Source organism: Euphorbia lathyris, chromosome 10 (assembly GCF_963576675.1).
Source record: "Euphorbia lathyris chromosome 10, ddEupLath1.1, whole genome shotgun sequence".
In the NCBI taxonomy this organism is placed as follows: domain Eukaryota; kingdom Viridiplantae; phylum Streptophyta; class Magnoliopsida; order Malpighiales; family Euphorbiaceae; genus Euphorbia; species Euphorbia lathyris.
In genome coordinates this window covers 1,998,704-2,012,696 of record NC_088919.1, presented here as the reverse complement: position 1 = coordinate 2,012,696, position 13,993 = coordinate 1,998,704, and the positions used below count along the sequence as shown (strand labels likewise).

The following is a 13,993-nucleotide window of genomic DNA, read 5'->3' as shown; positions in this document are numbered from 1 at the left end:
TCCCAACAAAAGGTTATCCCAAGAGAGAAAGAAGCCCTAATTTCATGAATAAACCAAAAATAAAAAGCCCAATCTAGTTACTTTGATCCGAATATTTCAGATTGCTAAAACAATTCAGCCAATTTTGAAAACAAACATGAAACCTCCAATTCCACCCATCAAGTTTGGGCTTTCAGTTTTCTGTTTACTTGTCGAGAAAAATAAAGATTTCCCTTTCAATCCGTTGAAGAATTCGAAATGTGAGGATGGAGTTTTGATCCATTCTCTTGCCATGGAGTTGAGTTGAGTTCTTCGGTGACGAACTTGTGATTTTGTAAACCTTCTTATGCGCTCACCATATCCATATCCATATGCATTTTCGCATTTCTTTTTCTTTGGGAAGGTAAGGTGTTGCTGCTAATTATTCTGTCTATCAAATTCACATAGATACGGAATTCCTACAGTTTTATATGTTTGTGTTTGTTTTGATCCATTTTTCTCCTAATATTTACATCTTCGAGCAAGTTTCTTATATTAATGTGCAACAATTTTGGCATGTTTAACCTGTATATGTATGTATATACTTATTCTTTCAAAGGATTGCATTTGCAGCTACATGGACTTAATTTTGTATGTGCATTGTCTGCAAGATACTGATATTTAATAACACAGAATTCAAACTACAGCCACACTACCAAAAAATAAAAAAATTGTACAACTTCTATTATGCATTGTCTACATACAAGTCTATGCATCTTTGAAGTCATTATTGAAAGCTGGATTTGCGTCTGTATTCTGGACTTCTATACACTAATTCCATTCTTAATTACTCAAGGTATGTGTAATCTTCTTGTCATCATCCTATCTGCACACTTGCAAACCGCATAGCTGTCATTACTAATTAGGATTTGATTTTACCTTAGAACAACTTCTTCAGGACTGGAAGTTGTGCATCATAGAAGCTGCTGTATCAGCAATTTTACCACTTTCAAGTTTCGATTGTAGGACTGACAGTCTCGAAAGCTTCTACAAGCAACTGCACTTTTCTTTTTCGAGCTGGTGTTAGTTTGGCAACAACCTGTTGAAGAGCATAATCAAGCATCCATTCATCAGCATTTTTCCTGTCTTCCGTGTCTTGATGCCTTAAGAGAACTTTTTCTGCTTCCTTTTCACTGTCCAAGGGTAACAATTGTGGCTCTCGTGGATTAAATTTTTTAACCTTTTCTAGTGCTTTGACAAATCGCCTAAGAAGAATCATTTTCTTCAGATTGCTCCAGCTCTTTCGTGCTGGCTGTTTAGTTTTGTTTGCCACCCCGAATGCATTTTTTTCTCCACCTTCTGTGGCTGTATCTTCAGAATTCAGGCATTCTGTGCTATGGATCGCTTCTGTGCGGCCAGATACTCTACCAGGTTGCTTTTTGATGTTCTCCTGATCTGGAATAATGTCACTGGTGATTGGATGATCATCAGGTGAGTCATCTTGAGAATCTGGAAGTGGGATTTCATCAATTGCTTCTTCAACCATCCTTATGGCTTCAATTTGCTGGAAATCAACCTTTTGGCTGCCTGCAACATGATGAACCCCATCTGTATTATTCATTCCATGTGATACGATCACATGGCTTCCTTGTTCTGCTTCTTCGAGTAGTGTTGTAGTTCCAGATACCATGTGCTTGTATATAAGATGCCAAAGCCCCATGTTTCTCTGCTTCTCATGTGTTAACTCAGTGGAACTGGCCTTTGATTCTTCACGAGGAGTAATTAATTGGAGGAACTTATTGCTAAGTGTTGTCTCTCTTTTCGTGACTTTAGATATTTCCACCAGTTCTGGGACGGAAACTAAGGAATTTACATCTCCATTTGCACTTGAGTCTTCTAAAGTTTGCAGGATTTGATTTTGAGGACCATCTGATTGTTCACCTCTTTCATTAATTTGATAACTTGATGGCAACTGTTGTTTATTGAACCCCAAATCAAGGTCATGGCCTTCAGAAGAAGAAACTTCTTCATTTAGAAGAACATCATTTGAAGTGTTTGCAACATCATGTTGATCATTGAATCCCAAATCAAGATGATGGACTTCAGAAGCAGAAACTTCTCCCTCTGAAAGAACATCACTTGAAGTGTTTGCAGCATCATGTTGATCATTGAACTTCAAATCAAGATCATGGACATCAGAAGCAGAAACTTCTCCATTTGCAAGAACATCATTTGAAGTGTTTGCAACATCATGTTGATCATGGACTTCAGATTCAGAAATTTCTCCACTTGCAAGAACAGAATTTGAAGTGTTTGCAACATCATGTTGGTCATTGAACCCTAAATGAAGATCATGAACTTCAGAAGCAGAAACTTCTCCGTTTGCAAGAACATCATTTACAGTGTTTGCAATATCATGTTGATCATTGAACCCCAAATCCAGATCATGGACTTCAGAAGCAGAGACTTCTCCATCTGCAAGAACATAATTTGAAGTGTCTGCAACATCATCTTGATCATTGAACCCCAAATCAATATCATGGACATCAGATTCAGAAACTTCTCCGTTTGCAAGAACATCATTCGAAGTGTTTGCAACATCAGCTAGCTTTGGGACATCCTGCACTAAGCAGCAGTTGATGGAATCAGGCTGATCATCTTTGACTGTGGAGTTATGGTCGTTATTATCAAGATTGATAACTCCAAAATTTTCCTTCAAGGCTGCAGCAGTAACTTGCGGACTCAATGCGCTAGATTCCAAGTTTTCTTTGAGCATTGAAAAAGAATCTGGATCCTCCTCTTCTGTGAATGAATCATTGATATGGTGTAGATTCTCGTCACATCTCTTGTTGGGTAATGCTGTTTTATGAAGAGAGATCCCAAAATATGTTTCTTCTCCTTTTCCAGAACTCTTCTGATATGACAAACCAATACAGCTTTCATCTTGAGTTGCATGTGAAGAAGCATCTAAATTGGAACTCGGACTTGAACCAGTATTTGGAAGTGGACCGACTGATTCAAAGGCTTGGACAAGTAGAGCTACTTTTCTTTTCTGAGAAGGGGCTAGTGTGGAAATAACTTGTTGAAGTGCGTAGTCAAGCATCCATTCCTCAGACTTTTTCTTCTCCTCCAAGGATTGATGGCGTAGATGAATCTTTTCTGCTTCAGGGTCACTCGGTATAGGTAGAAACCGAGGCTTTCTTGGATTGAATTTTTTTGCCTTGTCCAATGCCTTAACAAACCTGTTGAGGACAAATATTTTTTTCAGATAACTCCAGTTTCTCGGTGTTTCCTGTTTAGACTTGCTTCCCATTTCTGATTGTGTTTTCTCTACTTCTAGTCCATTAGTAATATCTGTGTTGAGCATGGTTTTTTCTGGTTCTTGTGCCGGACTCTCTTTCCTTGAATTGAAGGAAGTCGGGATGCTCAATGCCTCGCCATCACAATTATTTTCAGAAAATTCCTTGTTCCGAGTGCTGCCACTATCACTTGATTGATCATCAGGTGATTGATCTGGAATTTCTGACAGGATCTTATCAAATGCTTCCTTCACCAACTTAATAGCATTCCTCTGGTACAGCTGAATATGACTTCCTTTTTCATGATTATTATCTACATCCAATCCATGAGAGTCAGATTTGTGTTTTCCAGGACGAGTCTCTGCATCTTCCACTTCTTCCTTATCTGTTTCAGTAGCAGGTGCCTGGACTTCATCCTCTACAGCAATTCCAGATGCCATATGCTTGTATATCAGGTGCCACAATCCCATATGCTTCTGTTTTTCCATGTCACTTTTGTCCACTACATGAGTGTTATAATCAGACCCGGAATCCGTTTTGGGGAATGAATCTCTATTCTTTTCTTCACAGGCAACACTTTCTTCTTCTAGTTGCTCACAAATGGGGACAGGAGAAATTGTATTACCAATACTTCTGCTAACTACACCTGCTGAAGCATTTTCCTCCCAAGTGATCAATTCCGAATCACCTCCCCAATCTGCCTGGTTTGAAGTGGGACTCTCGCCTTCATTGACGTCATGGTGAAGTTTTCCAGTCACTGAAATTTCCTCATGGGAGGAGGTAATATGCACATCCTCGAATTTAATGGCATTTCTCTGGTACAGCTGAATATGGCTTCCTTTTTCATGATCAATATCTACATCCAATCCACCATCGCTTCCAGAGAAATCTGAAGAGCCAGATTTGTGTTCTCCAGGACGAGTCTCTGCATCTTCCACTTCTTCCTTATCTGTTTCAGTAGCAGGTGCCTGAACTTCATCCTCTACAGAAATTCCAGATGCCATATGCTTGTATATCAGGTTCCACAATCCCATATGCTTCTGCTTTTCCACCGCACTTTTGTCCACTACATGAGTATTATAATCAGACTCGGAATCCGTTTTGGGGAATGAATCTCCATTATTTTCTTCATAAGCAACACTTTCTTCTTCTACTTGCTCACAAATGGGGACAGAAGAAATTGCATTACCGATACTTCTGCTAACTACACCTGCTGAAGCATTTTCCTCCCAAGTGATCAATTCCGAATCACCTCCCCAATCTGCCTGGTCCGAAGTAGGACTCTCGCTTTCATTGACTTCATGGTGAAGTTTTCCCGTCACTGAAATTTCCTCATGGGAGGAGGTAATATGCACATCCTCAAATTTAATGGCATTTCTCTGGTACAGCTGAATATGGCTTCCTTTTTCATGATCAATATCTACATCCAATCCACGATCGCTTCCAGAGAAATCTGAAGAGCCAGATTTGTGTGTTCCAGGAGGACAAGTGTCTGCATCTTCCACTTCTTCCTTATCTGTTTCAGTAGCAGGTGCCTGAACTTCATCCTCTACCTCAATTCCAGATTCCATATGCTTGTATATCAGGTGCCACAATCCCATATGCTTCTGTTTTTCCATCTCACTTTTTTCCACTACATGACTGTTATAATCAGACTCCAAATCCGTTTTGGGGAAAGAATCTCCATTCTTTTCTTCTGTGGCAACACTTTCTTCTTCTAGGTTCTCACAGATGGGAACAGAAGAAATTGTATTACCAATACTTCTGCTAACTACACCTGCTGAAGCATTTTCTTCCAAATCACCTCCCCAATCCGCTAGGTTCGAAGTAGAACTCTCTCCTTCATTGACTTCATGGTGAAATTTTCCAGTCACTGAAATTTCCTCATAAGAGGAGGTAACATTATCTGTTTCAGTTGCATTAAGGACATATTTAGGAGAGCTGGATTCTACACTGCCGTCTTCACCAAGCACATCCTCGCTAACACTTCTCGAAGAGAGAACTTTGCTGGTATTGGCTGTTTCTCGAACTGCAGCGTCTTTGTAACTGGACAATTTTCTTCCCCGGATTCCTTTCTTAACATTGCTAGAAGTTTTTGGTCTAAGAGAGGATTTCTGGGTCCTCAACGCACGTCGCCTCATAGATACAAAGCGTTTCAATGGAGGTAAAGTAGAGTGGGAGTGACCATGAAGTGAACAATAAGTATAGGGGCAAACCTTGATGGTTGAAATCCCTTGGGATTCACTTCCTCCTGACTCAAGTTCAAGATGGTTAGGAAACTTGGAATCCTTGAGAGTCCACGAACAGGTAGATCTCTGTATATTTCTGTTGGTTCTTAAACTAGACATTTTCTTTAACATTCTTACAGGTCTCATAGAAGACATTCTTTTTACAACTTTCGGTGATTTATTACTCAAATCGGATTTGGAAAGACGGGGACTTGCCTGAAATTGAGCATTCTCTGCATCATAAGACTGATTTCTGAGCTTGATTGATTTAGATTTGTTCATCTTTTTCCTCAGGTCAGATCCTCCAGGTCTCCTGAATTTTGTACTAGGCAACCTTGTCAAGCTTCTTGGAGGCTTAGATTTCTGCAAAAATAAGAGGTAAAATATGAATTTGGTTTACTGAATTAACTGTAATTGAAGCTAATTTTGTAGATGTTACCTGAAAATTGTCCTTCTTTGCAGTGGAACAAGTGGTGGTCTTCATATAATTTGGTTGTCTTTGACGAAGCCTGACGCTTGGTAATTTCACAAGCTTGATTGATCTCAACTTTCTTTTTGTCTCTGCTGCTCCATTGTTGAATGATGAATCAGATTCAGAGATCACAGACAAAGTTTCAGTTCCAGATATGCTGGAATCGTCAAGATCAGACTTGCTAGAAATCATTTGTCTTGAATCAAAGTGGTGAGTGAAGGATGTTTCCAAGATGAAATTAAGGTTTTCTTGTGCAACTTAATTTTTAATTTTTAGCAGTTACAATTTGAATATTTTTAATGAGAAGCTTGACTTTGTACAGGGAAGGTGAAGGTGGACTTTCCATAGATTGATTGCTTGTTTGGGTAATTCTTAGACACATAATTTAGCAGCACTTTAATTACTTTTCTTTATAGTTGAAAAATTCACATAAAATAATTAATGACTTTTGAAAAGTGGAATTTTCTTTTATGCTGTAAAATGAATGTTGGACCTTTTCTTAAAAAATAAAAAAGGTGGGCCAACAACATGCAAAGCATGATTATGTTTCATGTGTGAGCTGGAGCATGTGGAGGGGCACAACTGTAACTCAATTATTATTCATAAACTCATTAGTTTTCGTATGTTACAACAATTTGCCTCGAAGTTATAAAAAACAATTAGGTTGGTTTGAGTGTTAAAAGCGGATTTCGTTGTTCCAATTTTAACTATATACAAAAAAAAACTTTAATTAGGAGAGAAATCATTTATATGATATTTGACGAATTTCGAATTGAGAAATCGGATAAACTATTTTGAGTGTTTCATTTAATATATTATCATCGCTTTCATATTAAAATAAAAATATTATATTTTTATTTTTATATTTATATTTATTATTAATGTAGTTATTTTGTTTTACTCGTACTTTATTTATACTCTGTGTTTATTACAATTGATTAATTTTATCCAATCATCCAATGTAAAAATACATATTAATTTATTATAGTAGTGTATTTTTAATATTCTCGAATCATTTCGGGACTAAAGTTTTGTTGTTGTAGTGTATTTTTAATATTAGTAACACCATACAAAGTCAAATATTTTGGTAAGTCATGTTATAGTTTCTAGGATTCTTTGTCCCATTTTGTGTTTGCTCCCTGTGTTTGCTCCCTGATTTATTATTGGGAAAATTACAAAACTAGGTCAAATGGGAAGTCTATTTACATATTTAACCCATTTACTCAACCTATTACATATCTAGACTGTTTTGTATGACTTTCCCATAATACCCCAATCTTTCATCTTCCTCTTCCTCTTCCTCTTCCTTACAGTTTTCTCTTCACCCAAAATGGCTCCTCCTCCTTCCACAGGGATCTAACCTGCAAAATCCGTTGTTGTTTGACGGCGTTCTCCAGCAACTCCTACTCCGGTGAGAGAAAATGGAAGCGAACGGCGGTAGAGGAAAAACGAGAGGGCGATTTTAGGGCGAATGACGGTGAGAGAAGGTGAACGACGGTAGAAGAAGGTGAACAGTGAGAGCAAAGAAGAGAAAGAATGCGAACAGACGGTAGAAGAAGATGAACAGTGAGAGAAAAGACGAGGAAGAAGGCGAACAACAGAGAAAAGGGAAGAAAGAGGGCGATTTTAGAGCGAACGGCAACCTCGTTCCGTGAGGCGGAAGATTGAGAAACGCAGAGAAAATGCCTATTTCTATAAATCTCACTGAATTATTGTTGGTGTATTCATTTATATTCTGATTTTTTTTGTTAAATAATGTTACAATCCGTTGTTATTTGCTATTTTTTGTTATATACCACTTAGCGAATTTTGTTAAAAACACATCCAAACTTCGCATATGCTAACTAAAATCATCAACTAAACCAAACATTCGTTTCGCAGGCTTCGCATATGCTAATTAAAATCATCAACTAAACCAAACATTAGCTTCGCAGGCTTTGCATATGCTAACTAAAATCATCAACTAAACCAAACATTAGCTTCGCAGACTTCGCATATGCTAACTAAAATCATCAACTAAACCAAACATTAGCTTCGCAGGGTTAGAATATGCTAACCTCTGCGAAGTCAGACGGGAGGAAGATAGCCGCGCGTAAATATTGGGGGTATTATGAGAAAGTCACACAAAACAGTCTAGATATGTAATAGGTTGAGTAAATTGGTTAAATATGTAAATGAGCTTCCCATTTAACCTAATTTTGTAATTTTTCCTTTATTATTTCGTAACATTTTTTCAAAGATTTGTTCAAAATGTTAATATTTGCTCTTTGATATATATTTGGTAATGAGGTAGTGGAATCTTTGGAGTTGATCGGCCAGATGAGATGGGATTGCTACCATTTCGGTCATCGAACCTGCGTAAGGGGAGGCCCCTAGCGTATACTCTGATGCTAAAGTTAGTGGCAGTATAAGAGTAGAGAGATAAAGTAGAGAGAAAAGAAATACCTTCCCTTTTGTAGGGGTATTTATAGTGAATGTGGTAGGCTTACGGGCTTAGAGGGTCTTGCTAGTTTGGGTTTGATCGGTTTGGACCTAGTGGGCCGCCTTTGATCCATATTCATCATTAAGAAGTCCCCCTTTCAGGGGTCTTTTAAGCATTTATGCGAGGTTGGAAACATTCTAGGAGTGGTAATGGACGTAATTGCGTCGCTTGAGACGGTTTACGTGTATAATTGTGTCTCTTGGAATGGCTTATGTTTATAATTATTGCGTCGCTTGAGACAGCTTATAAATAAGAATTATGTTATTTTGGACGACTTCTAAATAAGATGTGTCGCTTGGGACGACTTGTAAATAAGAATTGTGTCGTTTGGGACAACTTGTAAATAAGAATTGTGTTACTTAGGACGGCTTGTAACAATTGTGTCGCTTGGCACAACTTGTAAATAATAATTGCGTCGTTTCGGACGACTTGCGAATAATAATTGCGTCACTTGGGATGACTTATGAATAATAATGACGTTGCTTGAGATGGCTTGTAAATAATAATGACATCACTTGGAATGACTTTTAAATAACAATTATGTCGCTTGAGACGGGTTATGAATAATAATGGCGTCGCTTGGGACGATTTGTGAATAATAATAATAATAATAATATCACTTGAGATGACTTTTAAATAACAATTGCATCGCTTGGGACAGCTTATAAATAACAATTGCATCTCTTTGGAACGGCTTGTGAATAATAATGGTGTCGCTTTTACTCTGAGAAAGTTTAAGAACTTTCTTTCTTATATTTTGCAAAATTTATATGTTTGGGATACATGTTCGTAATGAGAAAGTTATGTTTTGGGTGTAATTAAGAAAAATATGGATATATACACGTCAAAGGACGACCCTTGAGAAATAAATACACGTCTAAAGACGATCTTCGAGAAATAAATGAATATATACACGTTCGAAGATGGTCTTCGAGAAATAAATGAATATGTATATGTCCAGAGACGGTCTTCGAGAAATAAATGAATATATACACGTCCAGAGACGGCTTTCGAGAAATAAATGAATATATACATGTCGAGGAACGTAGTTTGAGAAATAAATGAATATATACACGACCGCAGACGACCTTCAAGAAATAAATGAATATATACATGTCTGGAGACGGCCTTCGAGAAATAAATGGACATATACACGTCCGGAGATGGTCTTCAAGAAATAAATGAACATATAAACATCCGGAGATAGCCTTTGAGAAATAGATGAATATATACACGTTGAGGGACAATCTTCAAGAAATAAATGAATATATACACGTCCGGATACAACCTTCAAGAAATAAATGAACATATACACGTCCAGAGACGACCTTCAAAAAGTAGATGAATATATACACGTCCGGAGACAGTCTTCGACGAATAAATGAATATATACACGTTTGAAGACGACATTCGAAAAATAAATGAATATATACATGTCCAAACAATTAAATGAATATATACATGTAACATGTCCAGAAACGACCTTCAAAAAATAAATATGTATATACGTTCGGAGACAGTCTTCGATAGATAAACATGTACCCGTTGTTTAGACTGGCTTCATGAAATAAATTTACGCCGCGGGTTCTTGAGAAACTCTAGGTTGACCCATACCAAAGAATTTAATTAGGAAACGATTGACTCTGATACTAACTGATAAAGATCGAAATTGGGAGATGAAATGTGAAGGTTTTAACCTACACAACAACAAAGAATTAAATTTTTAAACTTAAATTTGAAGGAGATAAACTCTCAAATCACAAGGGATGAACCCTAATTTTTATAGGAGAAAATGATATATTTGATTAATGAAAAGTTGTCTTATAATTTTAAAATAGGGGTTATTTATATCCCATCAACCTTAGAAAAGGAAATTACAAAAAAGCTTAAAGAAACAAATTAATTAATTAAACATAGATTAAAAAGCTAAAATGGTAAAAGCGTAAGTGAATGGTAAAATTGTGAATAAATTGAGTGGCAGGTTTGTAATTTTTGGCAGGAAGAAAAAAGGTGGGGCCACGGATAAAATAGAATGGCTCTTAAAAGGGCAAATCTATACTATATATAATAGCGAAAGCAGAGAGAAATGAAGAGAAATGTTTTAGAGACATTTTTAATGAGTTGTCAACGTAATAAAAAATCAAAATAAAAAAGATTTAATTAATTAATAATAACATATTTATATTTATCTGATGAGGGCATCTTATCCCTAGACTCGAGTCCGGTGCAACAAGGAGTCACCCAAGAGCACCCACTCATGGAGAGCGAGGAGCAGGCCAAGACAGAAAGCACGCGGGGAGTACCCAGCCGAGCACCAGGCGTGGGTACAGTCGTCTCTGGAGGAAAGCCACAACATTCGGGGACGCGGGGCGCCTCCTTTACCACGCGGGGCGTAGATGGCCCTATCAAGCCAGAAATCGTCCAGGAGGTCAAACACGCGGGGTGCACCCCTTGGGCGCCTCGCGTAGATTCCATTCCGCGGAGCCATCAAGATCAGGAGCCCAATGACGCGGAGCGTAATCTGCTGGGCGCCTCGCGTAATGAGTTCGAGCAAGCGTCTTCAAGTTTAGGAACACATCTACGCGGGGCGTAGCTCGTAGGCGCGGGGCGCAGTTGACCTGGAGAATACTTCCCCTCCAAGTTCTCACCTTGAGGGGACCATTTTCTGTGACACTCTTTTTACTGTTTTGCCATTGGACCCTAATTACTAAACTACCACTTTCCTATTCTACCCTTATGACCATGTGTTAGCCAAAACCCTATTCATAGGCTTTTGATGGGATTCGAGTGGATGAAGAGAAAGTGAGAGCTATCCGGGAGTGGCCAACTCCGAAGACAGTTGGGGATATTAGGAGTTTCCATGGGTTGGCTATATTCTATAGGCAGTTCATCCGAAATTTCAGCGCTATCGTGGCTTCTATGACCGAATGCTTGAAGAAGGGTAGAGGCTTCAAGTGGGAAGATGAGCAAGAGAATAGTTTTGCCTTGATTAAGGAAAAGCTAAGTACCGCCCCGGTTTTAGCTTTTCCGGACTTCGAGAAGCTCTTCGAGGTGGAGTGTGATGCGAGTGGAGTTGGAGTTGGGGGAGTGTTAATGCAAGAGAAGAGGCCCATAGCGTATTTCAGTGAGAAGTTATGTGACTCAAGACAGAAATGGGCCACTTATGATAAGGAGTTCTATGCGGTAGTGCGGGCTCTCAAGACGTGGGAGCACTACCTTATTGGGAAGGAATTCATGTTGTACACCGACCACCAAGCCCTCAAGTATTTGGGAAGCCAGAAGCAACTCCGGAGCTCTATGCATGCTAGGTGGTCCGCATTCGTGGATAAATTTCCTTACCAACTTCTCCGCATTCGTGGATAAATTTCCTTACCAAATTTCCTTATGTATATTTGAAATTAATAAGGGTTTTGGCTAACACATGGTCATAAGGGTAGAATAGGAAAGTGGTAGTTTAGTAATTAGGGTCCAATGGCAAAACAGTAAAAAGAGTGTCACAGAAAATGGTCCCCTCAAGGTGAGAACTTGGAGGGGAAGTATTCTCTAGGTCAACTGCGCCCCGCGCTTACGAGCTACGCCCCGCGTAGATGTGTTCCTGAACTTGAAGACGCTTGCTCGAACTCATTACGCGAGGCGCCCAGCAGATTACGCTCCGCGTCATTGGGCTCCTGATCTTGATGGCTCCGCGGAATGGAATCTACGCGAGGCGCCCAAGGGGTGCACCCCGCGTGTTTGACCTCCTGGACGATTTCTGGCTTGATAGGGCCATCTACGCCCCGCGTGGTAAAGGAGGCGCCCCGCGTCCCCGAATGTTGTGGCTTTCCTCCAGAGGCGACTGTACCCACGCCTGGTGCTCGGCTGGGTACACCCCGCTTGCTTTCTGTCTTGGCCTGCTCCTCGCTCTCCATGAGTGGGTCCTCTTGGGTGACTCCTCGTTGCACCGGGCTCGGGTCTAGGGATAAGATGCCCTCATCACATAATTGATATAATATATGATATATCCACTTTACTAATTAATTTCATCAAGTGATCTGTTATTAAAAATTATATATGGATATTTATATTATACTACCTCCGTTTCATATTACATGACTTTCTAGAGATTTTTTTTTTGTTTCATATTACATGTCATTTTATATGGTCAGTACACGTTAAGTCATCATTTTTTCTGCTATAAAACGTGGGTTTACGAAAATTAATTAGAATAATGGACTTATTATAGAATAAATAAATATTGGAATCAATAAATAAATAGTAACAATGTTTTTTTTAATATCTTTAATTTTTATACAACTCTCTAAAAAATTATGTAATATGAAACGGTATGATATGGTTATTTTAAAGTTGAAATGTTTCTTACAAAGTTGAGACTATAAAATATTGTTCAGACACAATATTCTTTGTCCAGTTGGATTTAACAAGAAGAACCACGTGCAGCTATTGAAATTTAAATAAAAGAATCACCAACACTCTAATTCGAAATAGCAGAATAAATGCTCCAATAACCATCACAAATTTTATTTAAAATAAAAATCTCAACTTATCAATAATAATAAAAGCTATTTTTTTTAACACAAGAATCAGAAATCTCATATAACAGTAGGATTTGCATCCTTAAAAATTAGTGTTTGACAATTATTTCAGAACTTCGGAAGATACAAAATCGCTAGCATTGGAATAGGTTTGCCTAGCTACCAAATGTGCAGCCATATTCGTATAATAAAAATTATTTATTTTTTTTGTTTGCTGTTTTTTCTTTCAGTCTTAAAAAAAAAAAAAAAAAAACTATTTATCGCCTTAATTATTAATTTAAATTTTTAGATGATATTCCTATTGCTCCTTCTTTCTGGTTGAACAATTCTCGATGTTGGGCTCTCTTGAGGAACAGTTGGGCTTATAAAATTTATTTTAATGGTTTAATATAGGGAGAATTATTAAACTAGTCTCTTTTAAGGGGTTAATTTACATTTCTAGCTCCTTTCAAAAAATTTTCCAAAACTAACATATTTCAACAAATTCTTCCATCTTTGCCCTCATTATTCCTAAACAGAACTTTATCTCTCTAACGTATCAAACGCTGCGATAGGAAGAGGAGGAAGAACGAGAAGCGATGGCGGCACACTCAAAGAGGTGGAGAAGCGAAAGGCGGCGATAAGAAGAGGAGGAGAAGCGAACGGCGAGAAAAAAGAAGGAGAAGCCAATGGCGGCGATAGGAAGAGGAGGAGAAGAAGGCGAACGACGAACGGAAGAGGAGGAAGAAGGCGACCCTTTTTCCGGCAATCTCGTCCCAATATATATCGTTTCTCTTCCTTTTTCATGTTTTTTCTGGTCGTGCGAACCCCAAAAACAGTGACATTGTTATCTGAAAATGCATTTTGGTTGGAATATCAGTTTCAGATTTTTCCCCGACAGTGTCGATATTTGTAGATACCTGTAGATATGTGTTGTCGATATCGACAACACATATCGACAAATATCTACAGATATCTACAAATATCTACAATATATGTAGATACTTATCGATATCGACAACACATATCTACAAATATCTACA

The 13,993-nt window shown here is 38.2% G+C and overlaps 1 protein-coding gene and 1 long non-coding RNA gene across 3 annotated transcripts; one reads left to right on the top strand and one right to left on the bottom strand.

The window, feature by feature from the left end:
• Positions 1–605: 605 nt before the first annotated feature.
• LOC136208326 (calmodulin binding protein PICBP-like) lies at positions 606–6,279 on the bottom strand. The gene is made up of 2 exons (XM_065999150.1): positions 5,925–6,279; positions 606–5,848 (listed from the first exon to the last, which is right to left on the bottom strand). The coding sequence occupies exons 1-2, from the start codon at positions 6,147–6,149 to the stop codon at positions 968–970; spliced, it is 5,106 nt and encodes a 1,701-aa protein (XP_065855222.1). The 5' UTR covers positions 6,150–6,279; the 3' UTR covers positions 606–967.
• Positions 5,436–7,746, top strand: LOC136208327 (uncharacterized). 2 transcript variants are annotated; one of them, XR_010677087.1, is made up of 5 exons: positions 5,436–5,564; positions 5,780–5,863; positions 5,948–6,167; positions 6,280–6,322; positions 7,271–7,746. It is a non-coding gene; the product is annotated as an uncharacterized lncRNA (long non-coding RNA). The 2 variants fall into 2 exon arrangements; XR_010677086.1 differs by lacking the exon at positions 7,271–7,746 and having other exon boundaries at positions 6,280–6,528.
• The last annotated feature ends 6,247 nt before the right edge of the window (positions 7,747–13,993 follow it).